The 25,582-nt window shown below is 43.3% G+C and overlaps 1 protein-coding gene across 1 annotated transcript in view; it reads left to right on the plus strand.

Moving 5' to 3' along the window:
- The first annotated feature begins 471 nt into the window (after positions 1 to 471).
- LOC8028554 (lysophospholipid acyltransferase 5) overlaps positions 472 to 25,582 on the plus strand; it is a 38,158-nt gene continuing 13,047 nt past the window's right edge. Inside the window, exons 1-7 of the mRNA XM_040223776.2 lie at positions 472 to 788; positions 5,059 to 5,166; positions 10,811 to 10,917; positions 20,372 to 20,465; positions 21,204 to 21,241; positions 21,800 to 21,907; positions 22,322 to 22,392. Of these exons, the coding sequence (XP_040079710.2) occupies positions 689 to 788; positions 5,059 to 5,166; positions 10,811 to 10,917; positions 20,372 to 20,465; positions 21,204 to 21,241; positions 21,800 to 21,907; positions 22,322 to 22,392 (626 nt within the window). The 5' untranslated portion in view covers positions 472 to 688. The remainder of the gene's footprint in view (positions 789 to 5,058; positions 5,167 to 10,810; positions 10,918 to 20,371; positions 20,466 to 21,203; positions 21,242 to 21,799; positions 21,908 to 22,321; positions 22,393 to 25,582) is intronic.

Here is a 25,582-nt window from a genome sequence, read left to right on the forward strand (position 1 = left end):
CAAAACTAGCAAACAAAATGTGTACAAAAATTAAAGGATAAATATTTTAGTACGGTAGCCAGTTGGGCGAGCAAAAAGATGGACAGAGGAGAGAAGCGCGTAAACGACAAACAAGCGCACACTCACAACTCACATGTATTCGAACGAAGAAGGAAATCAAGAAGTCGTTTATTTCTTAAGGAAATTAAGTACTTTTTTTTTATTTTCTTTGTCTGTCGTATGCGTGTCACTCTCCTTTGTTCCTGGCTTTTTTGTGCAAAACTTTAACCATGCTAAATGATTTTATGCTAGGTGGCGCAAGCTGCCGCCTAACACATTCATACAATTTCTAGTTACCGATTTAGTATCCAGCCGTTTTAACAAAAGGTCTAAATTTTGCCATTTAGGTGGCGCAAGTTGCCGCCCAATATACGGCTCTGGCCAACTGCAGAGCCAAAGAGCCGCAACTCTGCTGCTTTACCTATCCATATATTTAGTCACCAGTCGCACCAGCTGACACCAGTCGTACGCGCCGCTTGTGCAGTGCGTGTGAGTGTGAACGTACGGTTGGTGCTGTCTTCCTTCATGCTCTTGTGGCGTTATCCCCTCCGCTTCAGCTGACTCGTATTCCTCGTTGATCGACGTTCGACGACCGCCCCGGTGCCACCCGTCCATTCAAAGGCCTGGGACTCGTGAGAGCATCGCCACCATGACCACGGCATCGGACGAGCCGGGCATCGTTGGGCAGCTCGCCTCCTACCTGGGCTCATCGGAGCCGGCGTTCCGCTTGCTGCTCACCGTCCTCGCAGGTAAGCGCTTTGTGCGTCGTCTAATACCAAATACGACTATCTGTGGAGCCCCGGTTCGACCCGGCCGATGTTAAGCCCCCTGCGGCCGTGTCGGTGCCTCCAGTCGTTGAGCGAGGCGTCACCGGCCACTCTACACCGAACTACGCTCGTCGGCCACTTCGCCTTTTGCGTAGGCGCGGGAAGTGGCATCAATATCTAGACCCCAAGACAAGAAAGAATAAAATGTTGTCCCTTTATTTCTTCTCGTCTGACGGTGTAGCGTTCGAGGTTCCTAAACGAGCTCGCCTGTTACATTACACCTAGCAACATCCAAAACCTGTGAACAGCGAACCGATGTTTGCACCGAGTTCTGTGTTCTCTGATCGCATCAGTGACTTTTTCTTTCGCGTTCGCGTAGAAGATGAACGTGTGAAGCTGCGCACCTCGAGATAAGAATGAGCGACCATGTTGTTAACCGGGCAGCCGGCTCTTTTCCTCGTTCAGACAAACCAGTTGGCTGCGCGGCGTATTCCTCGGGGTTCATTGGCCGAATGTGGCGCAGAAGGAAGGTGCTCACGGCTGGCTGACTAGACTCGGCTCTTCCTTCCAACCGCGCCGGAATTATCCGATGTCGAGGAAATGCAGTCCAAGACGGGAAGCAACTTTTTTCTTCGTGCCCCGTAATTGCGGGGAAACCTTTGTGTAACTAAAACAACAACAAAAAGAAATGAGTGTGCAAGCGAGCTGATGAACGTTAAACATGGTGACTTCACCGGAGATGGGTTTTTCTAGAGGACGACACAAACGCAGCGACGTTTGAAAAACCGAGACTTGTCTGTGTTTGTGTCGTCCGTTCGAACCACTCGCCGCCGATTTGTATTATCGCCAAGCACGAGCGAGTCAAATGCTGCAGTAGTGAGCAGCATGCTTTCTATACATAGCTTGCACGTGACGTCAGTCCGGCCTTCTTTCTGGTGGCCAGAAGCGCCTCGTAAACGCAGCAGAAGTTACATTCCCATGCACCCTTCCCCCATTTTGTCTAAGTAACGTCAGTGCAAGCTATGTATACAGAGCTTGCGTTTACGTAACATCAGCTGCTATTTCTCCGTACCATGCGCCTGTCCCCATACTTTCTGTAGCATACATTTGACACCATTGAATTTGTTTTCTGCAAGGATCGGCGAGAACAAATTTGGTGGCACGAAATGTATGTTGCAGAAGGTAAGGGAAAAGGAGCACGGTACGGAGTAATTGCGGCTGGTACGATGCAATATGGATGTCGTGTGCAAGGCATGTACACCTAGTATGCTTATACCTGCACTGTACAGGTGCACAATCTATCCGATTGAGACCAAACACTACCAGTCAAGCATGCTAACCGTTGCGCTATCGAAACGAGCTAGGAATATGATCCTTTGGCTTTCAGATATCTTTTTATCAAGTTTTATCTAATACTTTTGACTGGGTATATTCATAATTGGCAAATTTAACACAAAGAAAGTGCAGCGGAAGTAGGCATACTAATGTCGGCTGCCATACACCAAAAGCATGCTGTTCTTCACTAAGAGACGTCTGTGCTCAGTAGGAGCACTGTAGGACGGCACTCAAATGCAGGCATAAAGCACCGTTGGACGGCACTTGAACACTCCACAAGAGTGCCACCCCAATCTCAAGTAAAATCACCATGTTTTCCTTCAACTTTTTGTCCTTGTGCTCTTGCCGATGACAGAGCTTTCTGTTTTGTATCACGGTAATGTGACCTTTACCTGCCACTCCTCCCTCATTCCTCATGTCCTTCCACATGGGCAGTTGCAGCTGCCAATGTATCTTGAGAACTTAATTATGCACAGCACGGTGAAATCAGCTCATCGTAAAATATGAAACAAATGAAAAAATATCCTGAGGAGCGTTCTGGGGCCGGGAATACTTGGTCTGAAACTCGCATGCATATTCATCTGCTGCCCCTCAGGCATAAAGACTTGAAGGTCTGCTGAAAACAGGTTTGAAAACATTAAACAAAATACCACTGCACTGACGAGTGAATCTTCGGTCTCTTAAAATCGCAGAATATTTTCAAGGTCGAGTTTGTTCATGCTTAAATGCATTGATCACTAGGTCTTTTCAGAAAGCTCTCAAAGGACCTGAGAGCAGAATTGACAAAATGCTAGCAGGTAAGAACCAACGACATTAGCTATGAAAAAAATCTCTAACAGTAAAATAAGGGGAAAAATAAAACATAAGGGAGTTAATAAAATTGACAGAGGACTACATGAAAATGTCTGATGTACAACATTTAGAGAATAACATTGGATAAGTAATGTGCAGCAAATCACAAACAAAAGAAGACAAAGTAACATGGCAGATTCAAAGTATGAAACTATGAAAAATTACATTGCCAGAAACAGTGCACTTTGAATTTAATGAAAGAGGGTCAGTATTAGCTGCAATAAGACCTGTGAGTGACTTCGCGTCGTTAACATTCGACGGCAGTCCAGGGGGACCCATTATTTGTTGCAGCTCTGGGTACACATGTGCTCAAACAAACAAAAATTCCAAAAGCTGTTTTTTTTGTTTGTTTTTTTCGGTCTGTGATAGTTGATTATGATATTCCGCCGTTTTTTCTCTGCATTAGTTTCATGGCAACAAGTGTAATATTGCAGTGATGGTGTACATATTGCTTTAATGTGGAAAAATACTTCCACATCTACAAATTAGCTTAAAAGGTTTGTTTTTGTCGCATATCTAGGCCTATCTTGGAAGGGTTAGGGGCAGAAAGAAAAAAAAATAATGACTCTTTTTTCTATTTTTTTGCACAATTATGCTGGTGGATTTGGAGCAATTTTGAAGAGCTTTTTCATTGGTATCTTTGTGCACGTGCATGTGCGATGTAGCATTTACCACACTAGAGCTGCATGTGTGGAGCACTTTTGTCGGCTTCAAATCCACTGTCAGAATTCCCCGTAAGACAGACATAACACACCTTAACCTTTTATAGCAAAGCACACCAACTGTCAGAGCTAACTGACTCCTTACAACAGTCAGCAGGCAAAAAAAAAAGTACAAATAATTACATAAGCAAAATGTAAAAAAAAAAAAAGAAATTCAGTTGATAACATTGTTGATTCACAACAGTAGCTGTGGCATGTAATCATAATTTTGTTTCTTTGTGTTAGGAGATTATCAATGGTAGGCTACAAACAAGATGTAAATTGTGGCAGCTTCTTCACTGTGGCATTTCATTCTTAAAGTGTTAGTTCAACATTGCAAGGCCAAGTTGCGTTGATGTGACCTTTATTAGTCCTTTCAGCCATGTTTTATGAGCATCAAATTTCCCCCCTCTGCAGAAAATCTTTCAATGTAGCATCTTCACTTCTAGTAAACTGAAACTCTGTAAGCTCCTATGCACTGGTAACTTTTTGTCTGCTGTTGTTTGTGATAGAGTATGACTAGTTTTGACGAATATGCATTGCAAAAACCATTGGATATAAAGCATTTGAGCGTAGCTTAGTCTACCTAACTGATAATTTATTTTAACTTGCTGATTTGTATTTAAATAGATTTTTGTGTGCGTTGTAGCAGGCAGTGAAACAAACTGGCAAACGAATACATAGAACACAGTCGACGGTTATCTCGGTGTGGGCAGAAAGAAGCCTGGCCTAGCTCATGATTGCATATCCTATTGACGATTTGCTATCTTGATGTGACCCTATCTTTTCTCCTCTTGAAATCAGATGTGTGAGAGTACATCCTTGGCTTTGGGCAGGGTTGCTTGTATCCTTTTCATTATTTAAAGCATGGGTCTTTTGAACTTTACTTGAAACATTTAAACCTTAAATGATTGATGCAAATTTATTTGATAAAATGGATGACCTTAGCGGATCCTGCTTGCAAGCGTGAAAGAGAAAAATTTCCAATCCTTGTTGTTTTGATAGCAAGGGAACTAAATTGAAGCTTTTACAAACTCTCCCACAGCAAGACATGAAGTTGGGCTAGTCGATGGCACATTACGACGAAGAAAAAAACGGTTCAAATTGTAAAACAAACAAGTTGACAAAGTAAACTTGCGGAGTCTCTGGCTTGTTGTGTGCTTTGTCAGCAAATCATTTAAATTTCTTCTAAAAAAAAATTTCCACAAGTTTGGTTTGATCCTGCTCCTCTTGGCTGGCAGGATCAGGCCAAACAAGGCCCCCAAAGAAAAATATATTTTGGCACTGCAAAAACAAGACATCTTTTTGCAGAAATGTGTCTCAATGGACATGGAGCACTAATTTCTTCTGTGCCTCATTTTCAGGGTATCCACTGGCCCTGGTGCATCGCAACTTCTTCCTCAACAAGAATCCTGTGTCGCAGCACCTGTACTTCACTGTTTGCGGCTTGCTGCTGTGCTGCTTCAACTATGGTGGGTGTTGGCATTACTCAGAGCTGGCACTACACAGGGTCAGTTTTTGTAACAGAACAGGCTAATTTGTCAGGCGGTCAGGTTGTGCCTTGTGACCATATTTGATCACTTCAATAATGTTATTTAATTACAATTAAACTACCTTGCTCCAAAAGTAGTTATTACAATTAATATTACTGGCACACAATTATTCACATTTATAAATTACATTCTGAAAGTAATTTAATTCTTCTATGAGAACTAGACACATATTCAATTATGCTGATGCAGTAGCATTTCTCCACACAGAAATCTGTACATTATTTGTCTGGCTGGATTCAGGATATAGCATTTTACATTCATCACATCTTGTGCCCTTTTGTTGTATTTACTTCTTCAATGTTTTATAAAATAAAATTGCGTGATGTGGAAGTTGTGCTTTGGGGTAGGATACAAATTAGTTGTCATTATTTTGCAACACCAGCAGAGTTCAAAGTCTCACGATTTGGCAGAAGGATCATGAGTCAGGTGCTTAGTGTATTTTTGCCTGTTAGTCAATTCATAGAGCATAGCTTTAGCATGACGAAATTGTGAAGAAATTAGTAGTATAATTGTATTTAAAAATGTGGAGTTACTGAGGTTGAAAACTAATTCACTCCCAACTACAATTATTTTAGTCAAACATAAATAGTTGCAATTTCAAATTACCCTGAAAAGCAGTTCAATTACAGTAATCCAATCACAGCATTTCAATTACTATCAAGTAGGCTTACGACATAAGTGCTATGGAGGTTAATTTGTCTAAATGTGTGAAAGGAAGAGTTAGCACAAATGGAACGACAACAAAACAAAGAGATGGTTCTAGTTTGCTTTCTGTAGAAATTTTAGTGCTCTAACTAACTACCTCGTAAATAGCTGATTTCGAGCTAATGTTGCTTGTATAGGTTGCAGTGGGTTTACTTGGTGACCTTCAAAGTGAAAGAACAAAAACACCGGAAGGTGGGAACACAGACGTCTGCACTCTTTCAGTTTTAAACTTACTTCGGCAACTTGCTTGTTTCATCTGTCTGGCGGTGGTAATACGGTGTACATGATACTATAAGGAACAGGCCTTCGTTGTTCATGCTGACGGTGTCTCACGCTGTACCACACGTGAGCAAGTGGGCAGGCAAAACAGCCCGACCGTCAACAAGCGAGGGGTAGCAAGCAGTAGGTGTACAACTTCAAAAGCTGAAGCCCCAAAAAAAGCTCACCATTAATTGATCTCGCATATGATGGTCATGATTAATAATGTCTTTTTAACTTTTCAACAGCAGATATAAGGAATATTCTCCCAGCAAAAATAAACTGGCAAATATAGTTTGTACTTTTTGGGAGATGAGAAACTATACAGGTTAACTGTTATGATCATTGTTAATGCTGGAAGAGAGAGAAAAGAAGGTTGCGTACATGCCTCGGAAGGATGCAATCTGTTGGAACCTTGTCAAAGCTTTAAGTTGGAATCACTTGAAAGAAGCTTTACTGTAAACAAGCCATTCTGCTGGTCTTCTTGTGAGTTGCTGCTGAAGAATCCATGGCAATGCCTCGGAGAGCCTTTGCTTATCTGAGCAAAGGTTTTCTGGGAGCAGCGAGTCTTGACTGCAATTTTCGGAGACTTTAGAATTGTGCCATCCCAAAATGGAGGCATCAAAATCAGCCCTTTCGTAATTGGCGTCCGCATTTGTGAGTAAAGCAAAACCTTGTGGGCAAAATATCTATATCTGAATATAAACCTCTGGTGGTAGCTACATTTTTGGGAATGTATCTCCGTTTTCACCAGCGAGAACTTGGGAGCGGGCAAAAAACATCTTTCACAGAAGACAACGGGCAACGAGTTATACATAATTAAACAGCGCACAAGGAGAGGGACAGAAAAGGAAGACAGAACAGGCAAGCTCCTTGTGCGCTGTTTAATTATGTATAGCAACCACCAACTAGCCCAAGTATCCACCATTTTGAAGTTCATTTCTAGTACATCGGGCCTCTATCCTCCTCTCACAACGAGTTAGTTAATCCCTCTTTCTTTCAGTTGCGTTTGCCCTGACATTTTTACTACTTATAACTTAGTTAGTTGTGTCTTTGTCTTTTACCAGACTTAAAGAGGGGGTGCAACGATTTCAGGACTTCGGTCATAAATATGTGGAAGTTGCCCTCTGACACTTCTGAAGTAAAGAACAGAAAACCGATTTTGCCTGCGTGTCCTAGTTCTTGTGTAAAAAAAAGATAAATATTGGCATTTCTGGCACCCCTCAGCTCCCTCCCAGTCTTCGGGGTCACACCTGGTTGCACACCTTGTGACGTAATTCGGTGTGCCGCGTAGGTTCCCGTGTGCTCTCTCCGAGGACGTTTCCTCTCCCTCTCTCTGCACACACTAGCAGGCGTTATGTTGCAGCTTGGAGCCGAGCAACGTTACATAATCTTCTCACCGTAGTTCCTTCAACTGCCGCTTGCGGCTGCTGGTAGGGGAAAAGCTAGACTTTTGCTTTGCAATTATGCAGCGGAATCGTGACGTTTTTTAATGGAGGAGATGTTTTCTCTATCCTCCGGGACACGATAAACAACGTAAAAATGATGAGATGCAAATTCTTTCAATCTTAAAATCGTTGTACCCCCCTTTAAGGGAGGATGCTACCAAAGGGTCAACTGTTGAACATCTGGCTTAATGTGGATACAATTTACTGGATGTACTTGCCGTTGTGAGGCAGAATGCAGTGCAAAGTTTCATTTGTGCACATGAATTGTGAGAGAAATTATAGTCGTTTTGATATTGTTTAGGAAAACTATCGTTAGAAAACTTATGTAATTCCCAACGTTTTTCTTCACTAGATATGCAGCAGAATGCCTGGAGAGTGCAACGATGAAAGCAAAATTCCTAAAAGTAATTTATTTTATGCTAACATCGCATGGAAAAATCGAATACATTTTTTGCCTTTTATGTTGTCGACAAAATCTTAACATCTTTTAGAAAAGACATTCACATAGTAAAAAAAAAAAAAAATGCCACCGTTGCATTTCCGATTAAATTCCAGTAAAGAAAAGCAATGAGTGGGCCTTTCCTTTTGTCTTGTTACCAGACAGTAGTTTTCCTAAAGTGAAATTTATAAAAAGTGGAACAGAGAAAAACACGTTCAAAGTGCTCGAACCTCTACCTGTTCTTTAGCATCAGTGGACCGAAAATAATTTATAAAAAAATAACTGTGCATTGTAAATAAATAAATTTTTTTAGGAATAGTCTCTAGATGTAAACAAAATATTTTTTTCAAAAGAAACTTCTCTTTTTAAAGGAATCTTTTTTTTTTTTTTTTTGAGGTAGTAACCATTGCCCCCCCCCCCCCCCCCCCTTAAAAGGTAACTGCAAAGAAAAAAAAGTTTCTTTGTAAGCAGCCTAATTGGGTCAGGCATGTCAAAAAACAATTTTTTTTGCGAGAAAAAAAAATTTTTTAGAGCAATATTTATTGTGCGAGACCGATTTTAGTTTGCGGCTATTTCGTCCGTTTTGAATCGCGCGCCACGAAGTTGATATTCCGTGACGTTGAATACCAATCGGCTGCTATACTTCTCATTGGCTAAGAGTTTGATTGACAGCTTAGATCTTGGTTGTTAAACCTTTGTTATATGTTGCAATTTTCTTTTGAAAGGCATACTTTTACGTTTAAAGAATAGCCCATGTGATGAGAGTTATTAATCTTTACAAAATGTTTACAAGACGGGCACTTCCGTTTGGATTCATACCATAACAAACAAAAGCTTCGCCATTCTTTCATGGCCGCCGAAGTCTCTGCTCCCGCCTGTCTCGCCTACCTCGACTAACCGTTTCGCTGAAATGACAAGTGTTACGAGCTGACCCAGGTGCTTGAGTGAGACTTCTTGAAGTGAAGTAGTGTGTGTTTAGTAGCTGTCGCAGGTGTTAGTGATAGGAAGCGACGCGGGGTTTTGACTTTCATAGCGCGGTTCTTTCGTTTTCCTCTTTGCTGGGTTAGCGTGCTTTTTTGTTTGTTTGTTTGCTTGCGCGTGCAAATACCGACTTTTCGGAGATGTCAGATGAGTGATCCCGACAGCGAGCCTTCCAGCAGCCATTTCGCCCCGAAAGGAATGCTATTGGCTGAAGGCAATCGCGCGTTCGCGTAGCGACAAACGTGTCCAGTTACGTTCTCGTTTTATCGCTCTGGAGGCCGTTGAGATTCGCCCCGTGTGCACCTAACGTCCGTGTAAAAAGTGGTCTCAGTTCATGCATCTGTAGGCAGGTACGAAATCGTGCCCAAATTTATTCACACCGCACGATGCAACACGTCGCTGTGCAAACGCAGTCCAACACGAAGCATAAAAACGGCAGATTTAGGACAACAATTCGGAGTTGATTGTTCAATTAAAACGACGTAATTTTGTTGAAAACGCCCGCAGCTTTTTACTCACGGTATGCGTCGGGAAACTTCCACATTTTGAAACAGAACGAAGGAGATTTACTTTTAAAAACGCTCGCTGCGTCCCCCCGGACCAGTTTGACTGGATCAGCTGACGACGACGGGACTGAACTGGTTGAACGTCAACCCCACAACAACCAATTTGCGCTCCTTGTTAGCACCGCATTACACACACCACAAACGTTTCAGCTCTTTGTTGCACCGCCGTGTTGCACCAAACAGATCGAGATCGCTGAAACCAACGCAGCGCTGTCGTGAACCTTGGCTTGTGGTTGCGCACTCGTGGATTCTGTGACTCCCTTCGCTTTCAAAGCACGCACGACGATTACGAATGATACTTTCCATCTTCCGGGAACATCACAGGGGCACTTCTCCGGTCACGTCTTCGCTACATGTGCTCGCAAACCGCGTCAAACCAAAACAATACCGCCGCCGTGCGTTGTTGCCAGATCTTACCGGAAGTCGAGACGCTGCGTCGTTCAACTCCGCAACGCGAGGAGAGTGAGGGGCGGGGCGTACTCCTCTTCCGCGGGGGTCGAAAGAGCGGGAGTTTCAAATGTAGAGAGGTTCTAACTCCGACTAAATTACGTCCTGTGGCGTAAATATTGATAAAAAAAATATTTTTTTCGCGGAACATTTGTTTTGTGATGCTTGTCCCGATTAGGCTTTTTAAAAAAGTACATTTTTTTCTTTGTAGTTACCCTTTAAAGGAGCGCATTGGCACATTTGGAGCAGTGGAGGGTGCAAGTTTGTCTGCTTCTTTTGCAGGGATTGTGAGAACGTCAGAACGGCCAGCTCTGATTTGCTCTGACTGAAGGATAGTAAGTAGACCTCAAAGCAATAACACCTTGAGGTCTACCCGCCATCCTTCAATCAGAGCCAATCAGAGCTCGGCGTTCTGATGTTCTCACAATCCCTGCAAAGGAAGCAAACTTGCGCTTCGCATTGATTTCTTTCTCAGCCGCCCCCTCTCACAAACCTTATGGCTGAGCAGTTTGCACTAAAGCCCCTCTATGTATCTCTCTTGCGAGCTGTGAGAAATGCGCCAAATGCACACGGTGCGTGCCCGTGCAGCCGCATTGTTTTTTTGGCAACAAATTATAATTGTCGCCTTGACCGATAAGAATGAGAAGCATGGCTTTCATTCAGAGGTTTTAGTTTGCAAAGGGTTTGGGCAGAATGTCATTGTTGGCTCGGCTTTTCAGGGTTCAACGTCTACCACTCGCTGCTCAACATCCTGGTCGTTTACGCCGTGCTCAGGCTCATTGGTGGCACCCTGGCCTCGGTCGCCTTCAGCTTCATCTTTTGCATGGCAAGTAGTACAGGGGCCCTCTGTGGGCGCCGTGTTCCAGTGTGGAAGACTTCGAACGAGGCACCAGCAGTTACGCAATACTTGTACCAATTATGCGTGCAAGCAACGAACGTCGGGTACCATCCTTTGCCAGAGTTCGGAGTATGTTTGGTGAAAACGTTGAGCGCTCATGACGGGAACAAATGGGGAAAAGTACTTTGTGGGAGCTATAAGGCTGTGCGGCTGAAGTTTTGCTGCGCATACGCAGCGCCGCCCCCCCCCCTGCCGAAGCACGCCCATACTTGTTAGCAGCACGAGGAGCAGACGATGCGGGAGGCTGGTGCGCTTGTCGTGCTGGCCTCATGTTTTGTAAAGTCATGTACCGAATGCAAGAGGTACTCAAATGCCACAGCATCATAGTAAACAGAAAGGTATCTGTCTCCCGAAAAGTTTTATTTGGTTCCTGGGGGGTGATTCATGAAAGATCGCGAGAAGCATGAGTCGCAGGTGTGTGGAGGACAGGTTTAATTATTGTTTCTCTATCTTGTTGCATGATTCAGTAATGCAGCTATGCTTACTTGTCACGTTAATAGGAACTTTTCGTATTTCACACACGAGAGTATGCAAGAGTTTTGTGTTGCTTGGGGGAGCCGTCACTTTGAGGGTGGACTGAGCTTGCGCGGGGCCTGCAATCCGACATTGACGTCCTACGATAAGTCCCTAATGTAATAGCTACCATAGTTCCACATGACTTTCGACAAAATAAACCCGAATATGCAGTTACCATTTTTTATACACAACTAAAGTTGAGAACCAAGCTCACTTTGCATACCCGCCAGTTTCGTTCTCCCATGTTAAAGGCCGGCCCGCCAGGAGGGAGAAGGAACCCAACCCTCACTTCCTTTATCGCCACAATGTGAAAAGAGGAAATCACCTCTTGTTTCCTCCCTGCCATCTTCCGACCTATTTTTTTTTTTTGGCCGGCTTTCTGATCTCTTTTGTGCAAGTTTGAGGTTGGGAGGGGGGGGGGGGCGGGTGGCAATGAAAACTTGAAGGATTTGAAACAGTTATCCAGAAGCCAGCCGGCACACCCGCGACAAGGAGCTGAACCACCCGAGGAGCTGCTTTGAGCAAGCTTGGCACTTGCTCTTCCCAACGAGTTCGATTGGCTGTTTTTCGCATGGGTTTGGAGAACGATTCTTACTGTGGTGAGAACACAGGCTGTTTTTCGCATGGGTTTAGAGAACGATTCTTGCTGTGATGAGAACACAAATAACTTGTTCTGTTCAAAGAAGTAGTCATTGCAGTATCAATTCTGTTATAAACCTCCGATTTGGCATCTTTCGTTGTTTAGGCAAATTCATGGTGACAGCAGGAGTACAAGTGGCGTTTTTCAGTATCTCGGGGATCGCGTTCCATAGACCAGTGGTTCTGAATCATTATGGTTCGGGGACCGGCAGAGGTGACGGAGGATCCCATTCGTAGTGGGTCTAGCACTTTTCGGTGTAGAGCGTTTCGCTGTAGGGCGTTTTGGTTCACAGACATTTTGGTGTATGGACTTTTTGCTGCAGAGACTTTTCGGTGCACGGACATGTTGGTGCGTAGACAATCAAATTTTTAAAAATTTTTCTCAAACGTAATAAGCACTATTTTAGCTAGAAATTAATTTTCTTCATAATTTTGTAGGCTTTGTCTTTCATCTACGCTCACTTACTGATATACGACCTAAGTGACTTTGTTAGGCGCAGCATTATCCTGCATGAGGCTCGGAGACCTTAGACGCTATGGTTTGCTCGCCGGTATCTCTTTTCCACCGTACGCACTACACGCTTCAGATTGTGTTAAAATGTTGTGTCGATAGAGGTGGTCTCCTCTATAAGGTTTTGGCTTTATTATTGGTACTGCATGTAGGAAAGGCCCCAAACAGCAAGAAGCTTGAGAAGTTCTTTGTGTATGATAGCTCAGAACAATTTTGAATATCTTTAGATCTGCCTCCACTGCGTAATTGTATAGCTTCGATCGTTAATAATTCGTTAACAACAAATTCTTAACCTCACATGATGAAAAACATTTTAATTATCACTTGGCTCATTAGGGAATGAAGTAGGCGTGTGCGGGTACAAAATAATTGTAATCAAATCAAATATTGATTTGAATCAAGTAAACAACCCGTATTGGTTGAATGCTACATCTATTTTATTTGAGATCAAATGTTTGCTAATTCTCGTACGAAAAAGAGCAGTGGCTGTGCATGATCTGTGGTCAATGTCTCTTTTTTAATGACGTAATGATGTTGCCGGCTGTAAAAAAAAGTGCCTTACAATCGTGGTTATAAGGGGTGATTTTTTTAACGACTACATATTTTTTTAAAAAGGCATCAGATTTACACAATTGCGGTTTGTGCCTTATTTGTAGTCATCAGAAACACCAAATCATTCATTTTTAAAGAGATGTAATGCACGTGAAGTATTCTACAGCGTCCTAAAAAACTTCATTTGGATGTGAATCGTGTTGCCGCAATCTTTTTGGCCACCGCGCTCCTCGCAAAGGGAGCTGAGCCTTCTTATCTTGCCCCTTCTGCAGTGGCGTTGTCACGGCGATGGGTATGATTTATCGCTTTGGCTTCATGGCGTTGGGCCGTGCCACCCGAAGACGGAGGCGACATCAAATCAGAACTATATTTTCGTGCCCCAGTTAGGCGGTTTTTCAGGACGCCGTATATTAGTGTTACATCTTTTTAAGAATAGACGATTTGGTGGCTTTCGATTATGCCCAACAACTTTCTAAAGAAGCTATGCCATTTTTTTTTTTATAATTAAAAGGTTAATTAGCGAGTTTTAGGCAATCAATCGGTTTTTAGCAGTGTTGGGTAAAGTACATCTAAACGGTACTTCAAGTAAAGTACAAAGTATATGAGACGTGATGTACTTTAAGTAAAGTAGTAAGTACACTGGGTGCAATGTGCTTGAAGCAAAGTACTATAAATACAAGGTACTTTCAAAGTAAAGTATTTTAACACAATCTTTCATGATGCCCTTTCATTCCCCTATACAGTGATTTTTTTTTAACTGGTATGCATTGCCCAGGGGTAATCAGGGGTGCATGACCTATATTTTCAAAAACAGAGGCGAATATTTGATAAAGTCAAGTGGCCACAGAGTAGTTATTTTCTGGAATGGAGCTGAATTCAGAAGTCCGTCTTCTGAATTTGGCATTCTTTGTACTGGATTGTTGCACCCAAGGGGGTTAAACATACTAGGAGAAACCATGACGTCAGCCCCGTAGCTTTCGCAAGCAATCTTCTCATAAAGGAGTGTCCTCTCTTTAATGAAAAAAATAGTGAGTGTGCAAGCGAGCTCGTGACGTTTAATCATAATGTGACACCTGAGATTGGGGTGTGAAAAAATTAAGAAACTTTCAAATAGAAGGAAAAGACAAAAGAGAATGTCTCAAAACATAGTGACGTTCTCCTCGGTTGTCTTTTACTTCGACTTGAAATTTTAATTTTTTCCGTACTACAGTCTCAGGCGCTAGATTATGATTAATTTTACTCTCCTCATATCTTAAACCTCCTTCCTTGGGCTGACCAACTGAGAAGAAGCTAGAGTTCAAAAAGCTATGGGAAAGCCGCCCCCAGAACAAAGGGAGCGATGCGTCGTCTGCTCTCGTTTCTGGTGAGAGTAGAATATCCCTCTCAGTATTTCTTCGGAGTTGACAAAGCATCATTTCATGACACAAATTTAACAAAATCAAATTTGGGGAATGTACTTTGAAATCGGGAATAATACTTCCCTCGGAAAGTACCAAAAAAATACTTTAAATAAAGTACAAGTACATACTCGGAGAATGTGCTTCAAGTAAAGTACAAGTTTCCTAAACCCACTTGCAGTAGTACTTTAAGTACAATGTACTTAAAGGGCAACTTCGCTCAATTCCGCAAAATTTAGGCTTCCATGTGATTCACATTCACAAAGCACTACTAAACAACTCTACGTCTTCCGATTCGCGAAATGTGGAATATTATTTGTGTAATCCTAATTTAAACATCAGCAAATACCGAAACCGAAACTTCGGTTGCGGCAGGCAACATTGGTCTTGGGTCGTCAGAGTCATGGCACGTCACGTCGAACCAAGTGGTCTTGTGACGTTCGGAAGGAAGCAAAAAACCAAACAAGGTCTTTTTTTTTTTTTTTTTTTATTATTATTGGACGCAAGCAGGTTGCTCCGCATGGCGTAAACGGTGATGGCCTGGGGGCAAGGGAGAAGGGGAGAAGACGAAAGAGGAGAAAAGGAGCGGAGAAACAGACCGATAAGCGCGCAGGGTAGTGCATCCCAGGCGCATCCGTGTTACGGTGATCACGTGAACGCCCAGTCAGCCAACACCGGGAGGAGAAACTCATGACGTCATTGTTCAATTTCGCTCTGAGAAGCAAAAACAAACAAAACGTGAGAATGATGTATGCATGCCTCTGACATAGAGACTCAACGTTGGCCGCTCCATCTCCGTGGCATTGACTGCGCTGGTGATTGCGCCTCGCGCCGCACGCTAGAGTTGGCAGATTTCGGCGATTTGGCTTGCTTGAAGGTTTGCTGGCCAGTTTATTAAATATATAAACGGAATTAGATCGTAATATTTGACATGGGGTCTTCCTATATGATACTGAAGAGGGCTACATAGTTTTCTAAATATCAAAAATGAAGCGGAGTTGCCCTTCAAAGTACTTCCCAACTCTGATTTTTAGTTGCATTCTTTTTTGGACCTAATGCTCGCCTGGCCGTATGGCTCACCTACACAAACCGCAATTGCATTAATTTCCACTAGACAATTTGGCGGCTTTCGATTATGCCCAACAACTTTCTAAATAAACTATGCCATTCTCTTTAATAATTAAAAAGTTAATGAGCAAATTTGAGGTAATCACGCGGTTTTTTGTTGTGTTCTTTCTTGAACCTAAGAAAAAAAAATGCTGTATATAAAACAGACCGCAGTTTTCTTGTGATATAAATTGTGATTTTGCGATTCAATCTCTGTCTTTCCTGCTCTCTTTGCTGAAATGCAAGATATTTGTCGGCTGTGGAGTTTTCAGTTACATTTGTTGACAGAAACTAAATGCAAGTTTGGCCACGAAGAAATTTTTTCAAAGGCTGAAGATGCATGAAATATACCATAAACCGATTAAGTTTGTTTTTACTCTTCTTAGTTGCTTCATTGAGGTGGCTGTTGCTCTAGAAAACACCTGTAGTAGTAACATACATATTATGCGCAAGAAATGTTCAGGCTGTGTCCATTTTGTTTCATGACTATATTTTCAAAATGCAACTCATTTTACATTCTTTGCCCCCTGACTGAAATATTTTCAACTTGTATTTACTCATGATTATTACTTTGAACAAGAAAACAAAATATCGACACAATCACACTTCAGCGGGCCGTTTTTAGAACGACCAATTTTTGAGCTCTCTGGGTAGAGCTCAGAGTTAAGAAAAATACCCATCTCTTTTGCCTTCTGCTATGATGTTCAAGTTCGGTGTTGTAGCGTATGTGACCACATGTGGAAGTACCTGAGTGTGTTTAAAAGCTCCAGAAAAAGAGGGGGCGGGGGGAGAGTTAAAATGATAAAAGGAGAAAAGTGTGCCAGTCCTTTTTCGAGCTAATATCCGGCGTGCCTAACTAATCCCTGTTGTTTGGGATTGAAGCAGAGAACCTTGAAGGGTTACAAAGATTTTGTCCACGGGCCATTAAGCCCACTAGCACTCGTGCGAGAAGGACATGAAAAGCGAGGAGGAAAAGGAAAAAAAAGAAAAGAGAAGAAATTATCTGCCAAGCTGAAAGAATATTTGAGCGCCCACCTTTAACAAAAGAAAGCGTGTAAGCGGCAAAAGACTTCAGAAAAATTCGGCAGATAATTGTAGCCCCTATTACGTACTGACTTGAACACATAATTGAATAAGAATTTACGGCTCCATCCTGGTTTTTTTATATACTATTAAAATGATGTATTGTTAGCCCTCAGCAGGTATAATTACTTTCCAGGGGACTCTCGAAAGTAGACGCTAGAACATCCCTGGGTCGACCAATTGGAGCGTGTTGGCAATGTTATATGTTCCTAGTGTAATAGCTACAATGGTTCTCAGTGGCTGTCGACAAAATAAACCCGATTATGTAAATATTGTTTTTTAAACAACTTTAAATTTTAAAACCCAACTCACCCTACCAATTTTCCATTTTGATGAATTACTGGAGACTGGGTAGAGAAAACTAGAAACATCAAACGTGGAAGAGACAGAAAGAAGTGAAGTATCTCTCTCGGGCAGTCTCGGGCAATTCATCCAAATTGTTGATATACAGAAAAACCTCGTTATAACAAAATGGGATATAACAAACTAATGGATATAACAAAGCAATCATAATTCCCCTTGCTTGCTAATAGTGGGAAGAAATGGACATTGGCTATAACAAACTAATGGTTATAACGAAATAATTACGACCGCTCCTTCAACTTTGTTATAACGAGGTTTTACTGTACACCCCAGCTCTCCTGTGCTCTCACAGTAGTTTCTACCAGTTTCGTTCCCTGATGCTTACAAGAGAAGGCAAGTAAGTAGCTAATGAGGCAGATAATCATAGCCCATGTTACGCACTGACTTGAGCACATATTTGGAAAGAGATTTACACTGACGTCTGTACTCTAGATTTTTTTTAATATTATTAAAAGGATGTAGTTAACCTACAACAGGCATAATTACTTTCCAAAGAACTCTAAAACAGACCCTCATTCCTCGGCCGACCAATAAGAGTGGGTTGGCAATGTTAGACATATAAATTGAAAGCTACATAAAGAGAACGAGGACAGGGCACATCACAAAGGCCAATAACTAAGCATTCAGGGCTGAAATTTAAAATTAAATAAACTTTTTTTGCAGAGAGAGTGAAGTAATATTGACAATCCTTTTGTGGCACAAAGACTCGAGACATATAAAATTTAATTGCACCTAAACAGCAAACAAAACAAATAGTGACGCAAAAAATCATATATGTAGTCAACCGCAACAGTGTTCAAAATTGTCGTTCTGCGGTCACATTAAAAATACATACATTGACAAAAGGCGACGCTTTACGACGCAAATGCAAGTCACTTGGAGATCACTCTCTTCACTAATAAAATTATAAGTGGGTTACTGACGCAGATACATGAATTGCCATTCTACCACTTTGGCAGCAGTGCCAGATGCGCACAAAGAGAGCAAGGTCTCACGGCGTATATTAAAATTATTTTGTTTATTTTTTGTTGTTTGTGTTGCTTGAAATACCTGGGAACAGATGAGCAGTGGCGTTATTGTCGTCTCATTTAGGTTTCTTTATTAGAACTTGACCCAGTGTTGTGATCAGGCTGTGCATGCCTCGTCATTAACTTCATGCGGATGAATTAGAACAGGCACGGCATGCTTTCAGCAGCCGGGAACTCTGAAATTCTAAGAACACCGACCTGAGGTGAAGGAGTGTATGCGACAGTGTAACTGTGCGCGAAAAGACAATTTAAACAATATTGCATCATCATCTTAGACCGGATAGCTCTAACTTTGAAGAGCAAGCGAAACCATAAAGGAAAAGAGCATTTATCTTGAAACGGATGTTACAGTCGACGCTGTCTTGCACTTGTGAGCACTTCGCAACCGGCAGATGTCCTTATGCCTGGATTATTTCCTCCACGCCGAAGACCTGACACACGGGCAATCTTTCTTTGCGGATGTTTGCCTCCCTAAAAAATGATCAGTTTTTCAACAGACAGACAGCCTCAACGCGGTGCTCGCCGTTGCGACTGGCAGCGAGGTGGGATGAGCGAACGGCTAATTAGGGCAAATTTGTGCCACGGGTATCGCTCCAGCGCGCCCCCTGGCCCAGCTGAACGGTCCAATTCGACGAGTTCATGTTGCGAAGTTTGTGCTTTTGTTAAAAAAAATAGTGTGGGCTAATTGATTTTTTTTTTTTTTATATTTTTCTTTATTAATAGTTACTTGACAAACGGTGAAGTATGTGCTCTTTCACTACAATAGGTGAGCGGCGTTTGGCAACTTCCGGTTCCTTAGTAAATTTTGTTTCACTCTTGACAAACGACGACAATGAGCTGCGAGCCTGTGCAAGCATAATTCTGAAACCTGCATAAAATGTTCTAAAGCACCGGAAGTTGCCAAATGCCGCTTGCCTATTGACTCACAAGGGCCATACATTTGCCCATTTCCAATTTATTCAAAAGATGGAGTACAGACTTGCGTGAATTCTGAAAGTCACACAATGGCTTGCTTTTCACTCTTGATTTATGTTGCACTCAGTTAAATGCTCCATGGAAGTGCGGTGACTAAATCTTCCTCTGACCTGAAAAAAAGAAAGAAAAAGGAGTGTCAATGCTTTATCCTGATGAAAACATTTCATTTTTGTTCTCGATAGAGTGGTGGGGAGAAGGAGACTTACGTTGGGTTGGCAAGCTGAGCAGGGTCGTCATCCAACATGCGTGTTGCCATAACGTCAAAATACTTGGAGCCTCAGGCAGGACTCCACATTACAATGGCTACATAAACCATGCATTAAAACTCCACTTAACCCTAAGCTGACGCTACGGTGGAAGCTATATTTCCATCGGACCAGTCATACGTCCACCTTTCGTCACATGATCACGCTTTCGCCCATATCCCCAAGCAGTGAATGGGATTTGCTGATGAAAAAAAGGCAGTTGATTGGTTTGGCAAGCGCATAGCTCCCACCGCACCGTCAGCTGAGGGGTGAATTGGTATAATGGTTGTCATCTCTTTTGTGTATTGGGGATGCAAAATATGCAACGACTGCAGTAAGAAAAAATAAAAAATAAAAAAGGTATGATTAGGACAGATAGAGCAGTCTATGGTGGTCTTTGGGATAGTATGAATTGAAGTCACCAGACCCCGGGAAAGTAGCAAAAGGGTCGTCATCTTGACCCCCTTGGAGCAGCAGCTTCTTCCCCTGTCTGAACAAGCTGGTCCAAGGTCCCGGTGATGGGTCTTATAAAAAAAAAGAAAAACAGTCCTTGAACACCGACTTTTTGTCAATTGAGAAAATTGCTCGAACGAGGCTCTTCCAAGCCTCGTTCGAGCTAGGTCACACCTGCCCGCGCAAGAAGCGCAGTGCAGAGGGTCAAAGAGTGGGAGTGGAGCAACGGGAAGGAGGTGGCCATAGCCCAACGCATCGTGTCGGGTGGCAGTATTTGGATGTAACAACTGGGAAGGCAAGTATGAGAAATGGGGAATTCATACAGATGCCTCTATGGGAGCTCGGATGATCAGAAATGTGGCGGTCGGAAGAATATATAAACTGGGATTGTTTCAAAGACGTTGTATTGCATGCTGAAGCACTTGATGCCAGACTCTCCCATTTGCTTATGTGGTCAGGTTCTGGTGCACCACCACTGACTCTGTGGCGCTGTTTCATGTGCTGTTGCCACAGGGCTACTTGGTGCTCGGCTACTACTTCACAGCGACCAAGGAGTACGACATCACGTGGACCATGCCTCACTGCATCCTGGCCCTCAGGCTCGTCGGTGAGTGGCTTCAATGGGACCGGGCTGGCCAGTTACATCGAGACGGCAACTGGTTGTGTTAGGGCAGCAACAGGCGTTTGCTAGTTGTTAGCCATATAACTTCCATTAAAAGAGTGGATGGCCTGCACTTTTCTTAAGCATTAACGGAAGGTGTGTGTGCGAGGTAGTTTTGCCGAAGAGTGCAATCAAATTTAGGTGACTGTTTTTGCGATTTTCTACAAATCTGGAAGGTTCACTTAGTGGAGTTTGATGTCAAAAGAGATCATACTCTATAAGGAAAAGAGACAAATAAGACCAGCAAGCAATACACCACTGTTCACAGCAAAGTAGGTTGTTTATCAATGGAAAAATGTGGAAGTTGATGGGTATTTTGAGGAAAGCAGTTTGACAGTCGGAATGGTGAGTGGAACCACTCTTGCTGTACGCTTTCGTTTGCTCGTGTTTTCGAAGGTCTCGGATGGAAATCTTCGGCGATAGTTGCATTACTGGAGGTGCCATGCACCTACCTTGTCCTTTGGGAGCTGGTGGGCGCTTGCTTGTTTGGCAACTTTACTCCTTTCTTGGGGTATTGGTCGGGGAACTTGAGGATGTAATTAGGTCAGAGACCATCTGAAAGCAAGAAGTCCACTCAAAGAAAAGGTTGCATTAGCATGCAAGTTGAACATATAAACTGATGGCTTCTTACATTGACTATTTGCTTACGTGACCCTCAACACCGATGTTTTGTTTCTACCACAGGTCTGGTGTTCGACGTCTACGATGGCAAGAAGGACCCCGTGAGTACAGGGAGTAACACATTGCGCGTCTCTGTCTTGGTGGTGCTTTCCCGACCCGAGCCCGACGCTGGCGATTAGTCGCTTCTTTCTCTTGTGCCCTCTCTCCACTTCTGTATATCTCGCAGCGTTAAAAAGTGGAGACATCGTCTCTCACACCCAGCAGGATATGCCCTCAAACCTCTTGCATTTTACACGCCAGCGAGGTGTGTTCTGCCATGTGACGTCCCAGTGGTATAATGCCGCGTCTTGCCACACTCCTAATGCTGGCACTGCAATGGTGGTGGACACGGCAGACACAAGCTTGATAAGGTTCACGCATATACTGCTTTCACCGTGTGCACGTCGGAGAAATTATACCACACGGGTTCTAACTGACTCGTAAGTGGACTTGGTGGTCCCTAGCTTTACCTTTAGCCCGTCGTAGGGTGAGACAAGGTATAGACTAACCTGTCAAAGACTCGTACCAGTCACCATACTCTTAGCAGCATTTAGAGAGACTTTTGTAGGCTGTGTACAGCCCACTTCTTTCTAACGTGCTTTGCGTCCCGCTGCCCTCAGGCGACTCTACCCTATGATCAGAAGCGGACGGCCCTGCAGGGCGTTCCTTCACTGCTGGAAGTGATGGGACACTCATACTTCTTTGGGGGATTCCTGGTGGGTCCACAGGTAAGCAGGGCTCTTCTTAAATCACCAGGGTCACACTGGCTCGTAGCAATCTACGACCATATGATATTAAGGTTGTCTTTCGAGAGTTTGGAGGTTCGCCTTAATTTGGTTTAAACCGTCCAAAGCATTATCAATACAACTGGTGCTCACGAAGCAGTTCGGAAGCTTCAGGACATTTTTAACAATGGTACCACTACACGAGGCGGAAAATAAGGTGTTAACATTCTTGGGGTGGTGCCTTCCTTTTGTAGGCTTTCTTTCTCCAACTTATCCTAGTCGTTGATCGACGCCTTATGGGGGCTAACACACACATTTCAGTGTGCGTTGGTGAAGTTTGTGAACCATTCTGAGAGAAACTCTGTTTTGGGGGATTTTCGTGGTGCCTTTAGGGTGACTGAGCATGTCTGGCCGCAGTTCCCCATGAAGCGGTACCTGGACTTTGTGCAAGGCACCTTCTTCACCAAGAAGGGCGAGAAGCCATCCTGGTGAGTGCCTCGGTGGCCACAAAGGGTGGCCAAGCGTTTTCGAGAGAGTGCTTCTGTGACCAACCGTGGGGGCCAGGCTTACGACGAGAGAACGCTCTGGCATCGTCTATCTACAGGTACCCCTGGAACGCTTTCGACTCGAATATATGTCTAATCTTTTTTTCCATCATTCTATCATTGTGGGCTTTAAATAATTCTGACAATCGTATAAGTAAACTGTATTAAAGGGGTACGGAAACTAAATGTTTGCACTTAGGTATTTCTTTATTTAGATGTGGTCTATGCTGTGCCGGCGGCCGGAAACACTAGCCTGGACTAGTGTTTCTGGGCTGCCGGCAGAAAAGTCAAGCAGGGTGTCCAGCGACCGGGAATCGTCAGGGAAATTTTAATTACCTGGAAAAATTGGGGAAGGGTCAGAGAAATTGTAAAAAGCGAGCCCCTGTCAGGGAAAATGACCAAGAAACGCCATCGAGTGCCCTGAGCAAGGACTTGAGAACTTTGGGGCACAAAAATGGGCAATAAATTCTGCTTAGAGCGAAGCGCGGGCTCTGCTCACCCGATGTAGGGTGTGCTGCCCGATGGAAAGGGAACAGCCGGCAAATCCAGTCCAAGCCTTGGATTAGATGAGGGCACAACACTAGGCTAGACCCAGTTAGAGCTATTAGATTTAGTAACAAATGGGAAAGCCGTAGACCCCAATCCAATCCTTAAAGGAGCTGTGCAATGATTTTAACGTTGAAAGGATTGGCATCTTATACTTTTGACATTGTTCACCTTGTCACAAATGACAGAAAACACACCTCCTTCCTTTCAAATGTTGAGATTCCGCCGCATAATCGCGAGACAAAAATCAGAATATTTCCCGACCTGCAGCCGCGAGCGGCGGCCATGAGAAACACGTGGCATGACATCAATGGGGGTCTTGTAGAAAAATAGCAAGTTGCGCAAATATCCGCTTGATAAAAGGTAACTTTTCTATAAATCTTGTCGTTCCAACATAAATATAAATGCGTCAAAAACCTGGTATCATCGACAAAACTTTTATTATACGGAATTTTAGTGGCGCCATCTATCCTAGGTCCACAAAACCGTCAGCTCTATCTGCTACCGCGAACAGCCGCCGGAGGGGGAGGGGGACAGGGCCGGACAGGGATTGCCAGCCCGGGATGAGACTTTCCTCCTTTCACCATATCGTTCGCGCTGCGCCCGCCAGCACGCGGTCGCGAGCGGATGAGTTCTCGCTGCTCACTGATGGTTCTAGAGAGAAAGCTTCACCGGAACCCCGCGCAACCCCGATTGACGTCACAGCGCACGTGACTCAGAAGATGGTGAAGGAGTTGAGAGGTGCCGAAAACCTCAATCTTTGTTCACTTTTAAAATAAAAACTAGGACATGCAGGCAAAAGCAGTTTTTTGTTGTTTACTTCAGAAAGGTCGAGACACCAGCTCCCAAATTATTTAAGCAAAGCACTGATCTGAGGATGTGGAGACCTCTGCCAGGCCAGCCATACCACTCTCCCCCCCCCCCCCGATGCACCATGAATAGCTTGCTCACATATGGCACCCAGTGCATACCTTATATACACAGCTTGCAGGTGTCGCCATTGGCAGGTGCTGACGGTTATTCCTACTTACTGGTTCCCTTGAGCTACTACCTCTGCGGTGGGAAGCTAACTTGGTGAACTAATGCTCGTGGCACATAAAATCCCGGCATGGCCGCGAATGAGGTATGGGCAAGTTATGTACAGTGCAACCCTTGTATAACGATAATGTGAAAACCCGAAATTTCAATCGTTATAACCGATTATCGTTGTATCTGGACTAGAAACTAATCATTTCCACTCTAGAAACTCTAGAAACTGATCGTAATAAGCGGTACATTGTTATATGTGGTACATTGTTATATGTGGTATTGTTATAAGTGGGTTGCACTGTATAGACCATAGGGTGTATATTCCTTGGATATTACTACAGTGAAACCCGTTTAGAACGAATCCGCAAACAGCGAATTATTGTTGATATTGAACTCACGGAAAAGTTTAAAAAAAATGCATGTAAAAAGCACTTTTTATAACGAACAACATATTGGCTATATCAAATTTTTTTCCCCGGGACGGCTTCCAAAAACGCGCAAACAATCTTTTTCTAGCCTGTCCCTTCCCCCCAAAAAAAGAGTAGGAAAGAAAGAAAATTCCAAAAGCTCAAGCCGCGGACAAAATTGAGCGAAGAGGAGCAATTCAGAAGGTAGAAGGCTAAAAAAAAAAAACACTGCACACACGCGCTGAGAAAAAAGAACTTTTCATCCCAAAGCGGTTGCCCACGAAAGTAGCAATTCAAAAGAGAAAATAGGCTAAAAAAAAATTGTGCACGCATGCAAAAAAAAAAAAAAAATTTTTAGCGCATTGTTACAAGGCGGAAGCGAAGAGATGAAAAAGAAAGAGAAGTTTTCACCTTACAACGAACGCATCATGAAAGTTTGTTGTAAATGTTTTTTTGCTAGATCGAACTACTTGCTATATCGAACTGATCGTTGAGTTCCCTGCTGTTCGTTATAAGCTGGTTTGACTGTACTATGGCAACGCTCACAATCACAGTACCCTTGGCCATGCTTGAACTATTGACATCACAAGCGCGATACGCATTGCGCTTCTCACTAACCGGTTTTGAAGCGAAGGGTAGAGAGCTCGTGCTCACGTCGTTTCGTTTCTGTACCCGTTTAAGACGGTATGTTGGGCTAGTTCGTTGTAGATCCCCGAAGTAAAATGCCTAAAGACGGGGACAGAAGAAAATAGGTGCTAACAGAGCACGGCATACTTTAAATTGAATTTTTATTTCGAAAGCAGACCAGTGAAACAACATGAGTTGCGTGCGACATTCGCGAAGCCTTCCTTACTATATCGCATGGCAATGATGTCTGTCAGCGCCCATTCACTAGCACTTTCTGATAAGGAGTTTGTGTATATCCGCACTGAGTAAGTCGCGCGTTAGGGGACATAGCCTTTTCATCTTTACTGTTTTTAGCACATATGTTTTATGTTTTTTGTTCTTTCGCTTGTGTATTTTCAAAATAAAAATTCAGTGTTTGCCATATCCTGTTAGCATCTAGTTTCTTCTGTCCCCATGTCTAGGCAATTTACTTGGACGATTATAAGTGACCATTTCTAGTAAATTTGATCTCGCAAATACAGTGC

Source organism: Ixodes scapularis, unplaced genomic scaffold (genome assembly GCF_016920785.2).
Source record: "Ixodes scapularis isolate PalLabHiFi unplaced genomic scaffold, ASM1692078v2 PGA_scaffold1__304_contigs__length_218370807, whole genome shotgun sequence".
Lineage (NCBI taxonomy): Eukaryota > Metazoa > Arthropoda > Arachnida > Ixodida > Ixodidae > Ixodes > Ixodes scapularis.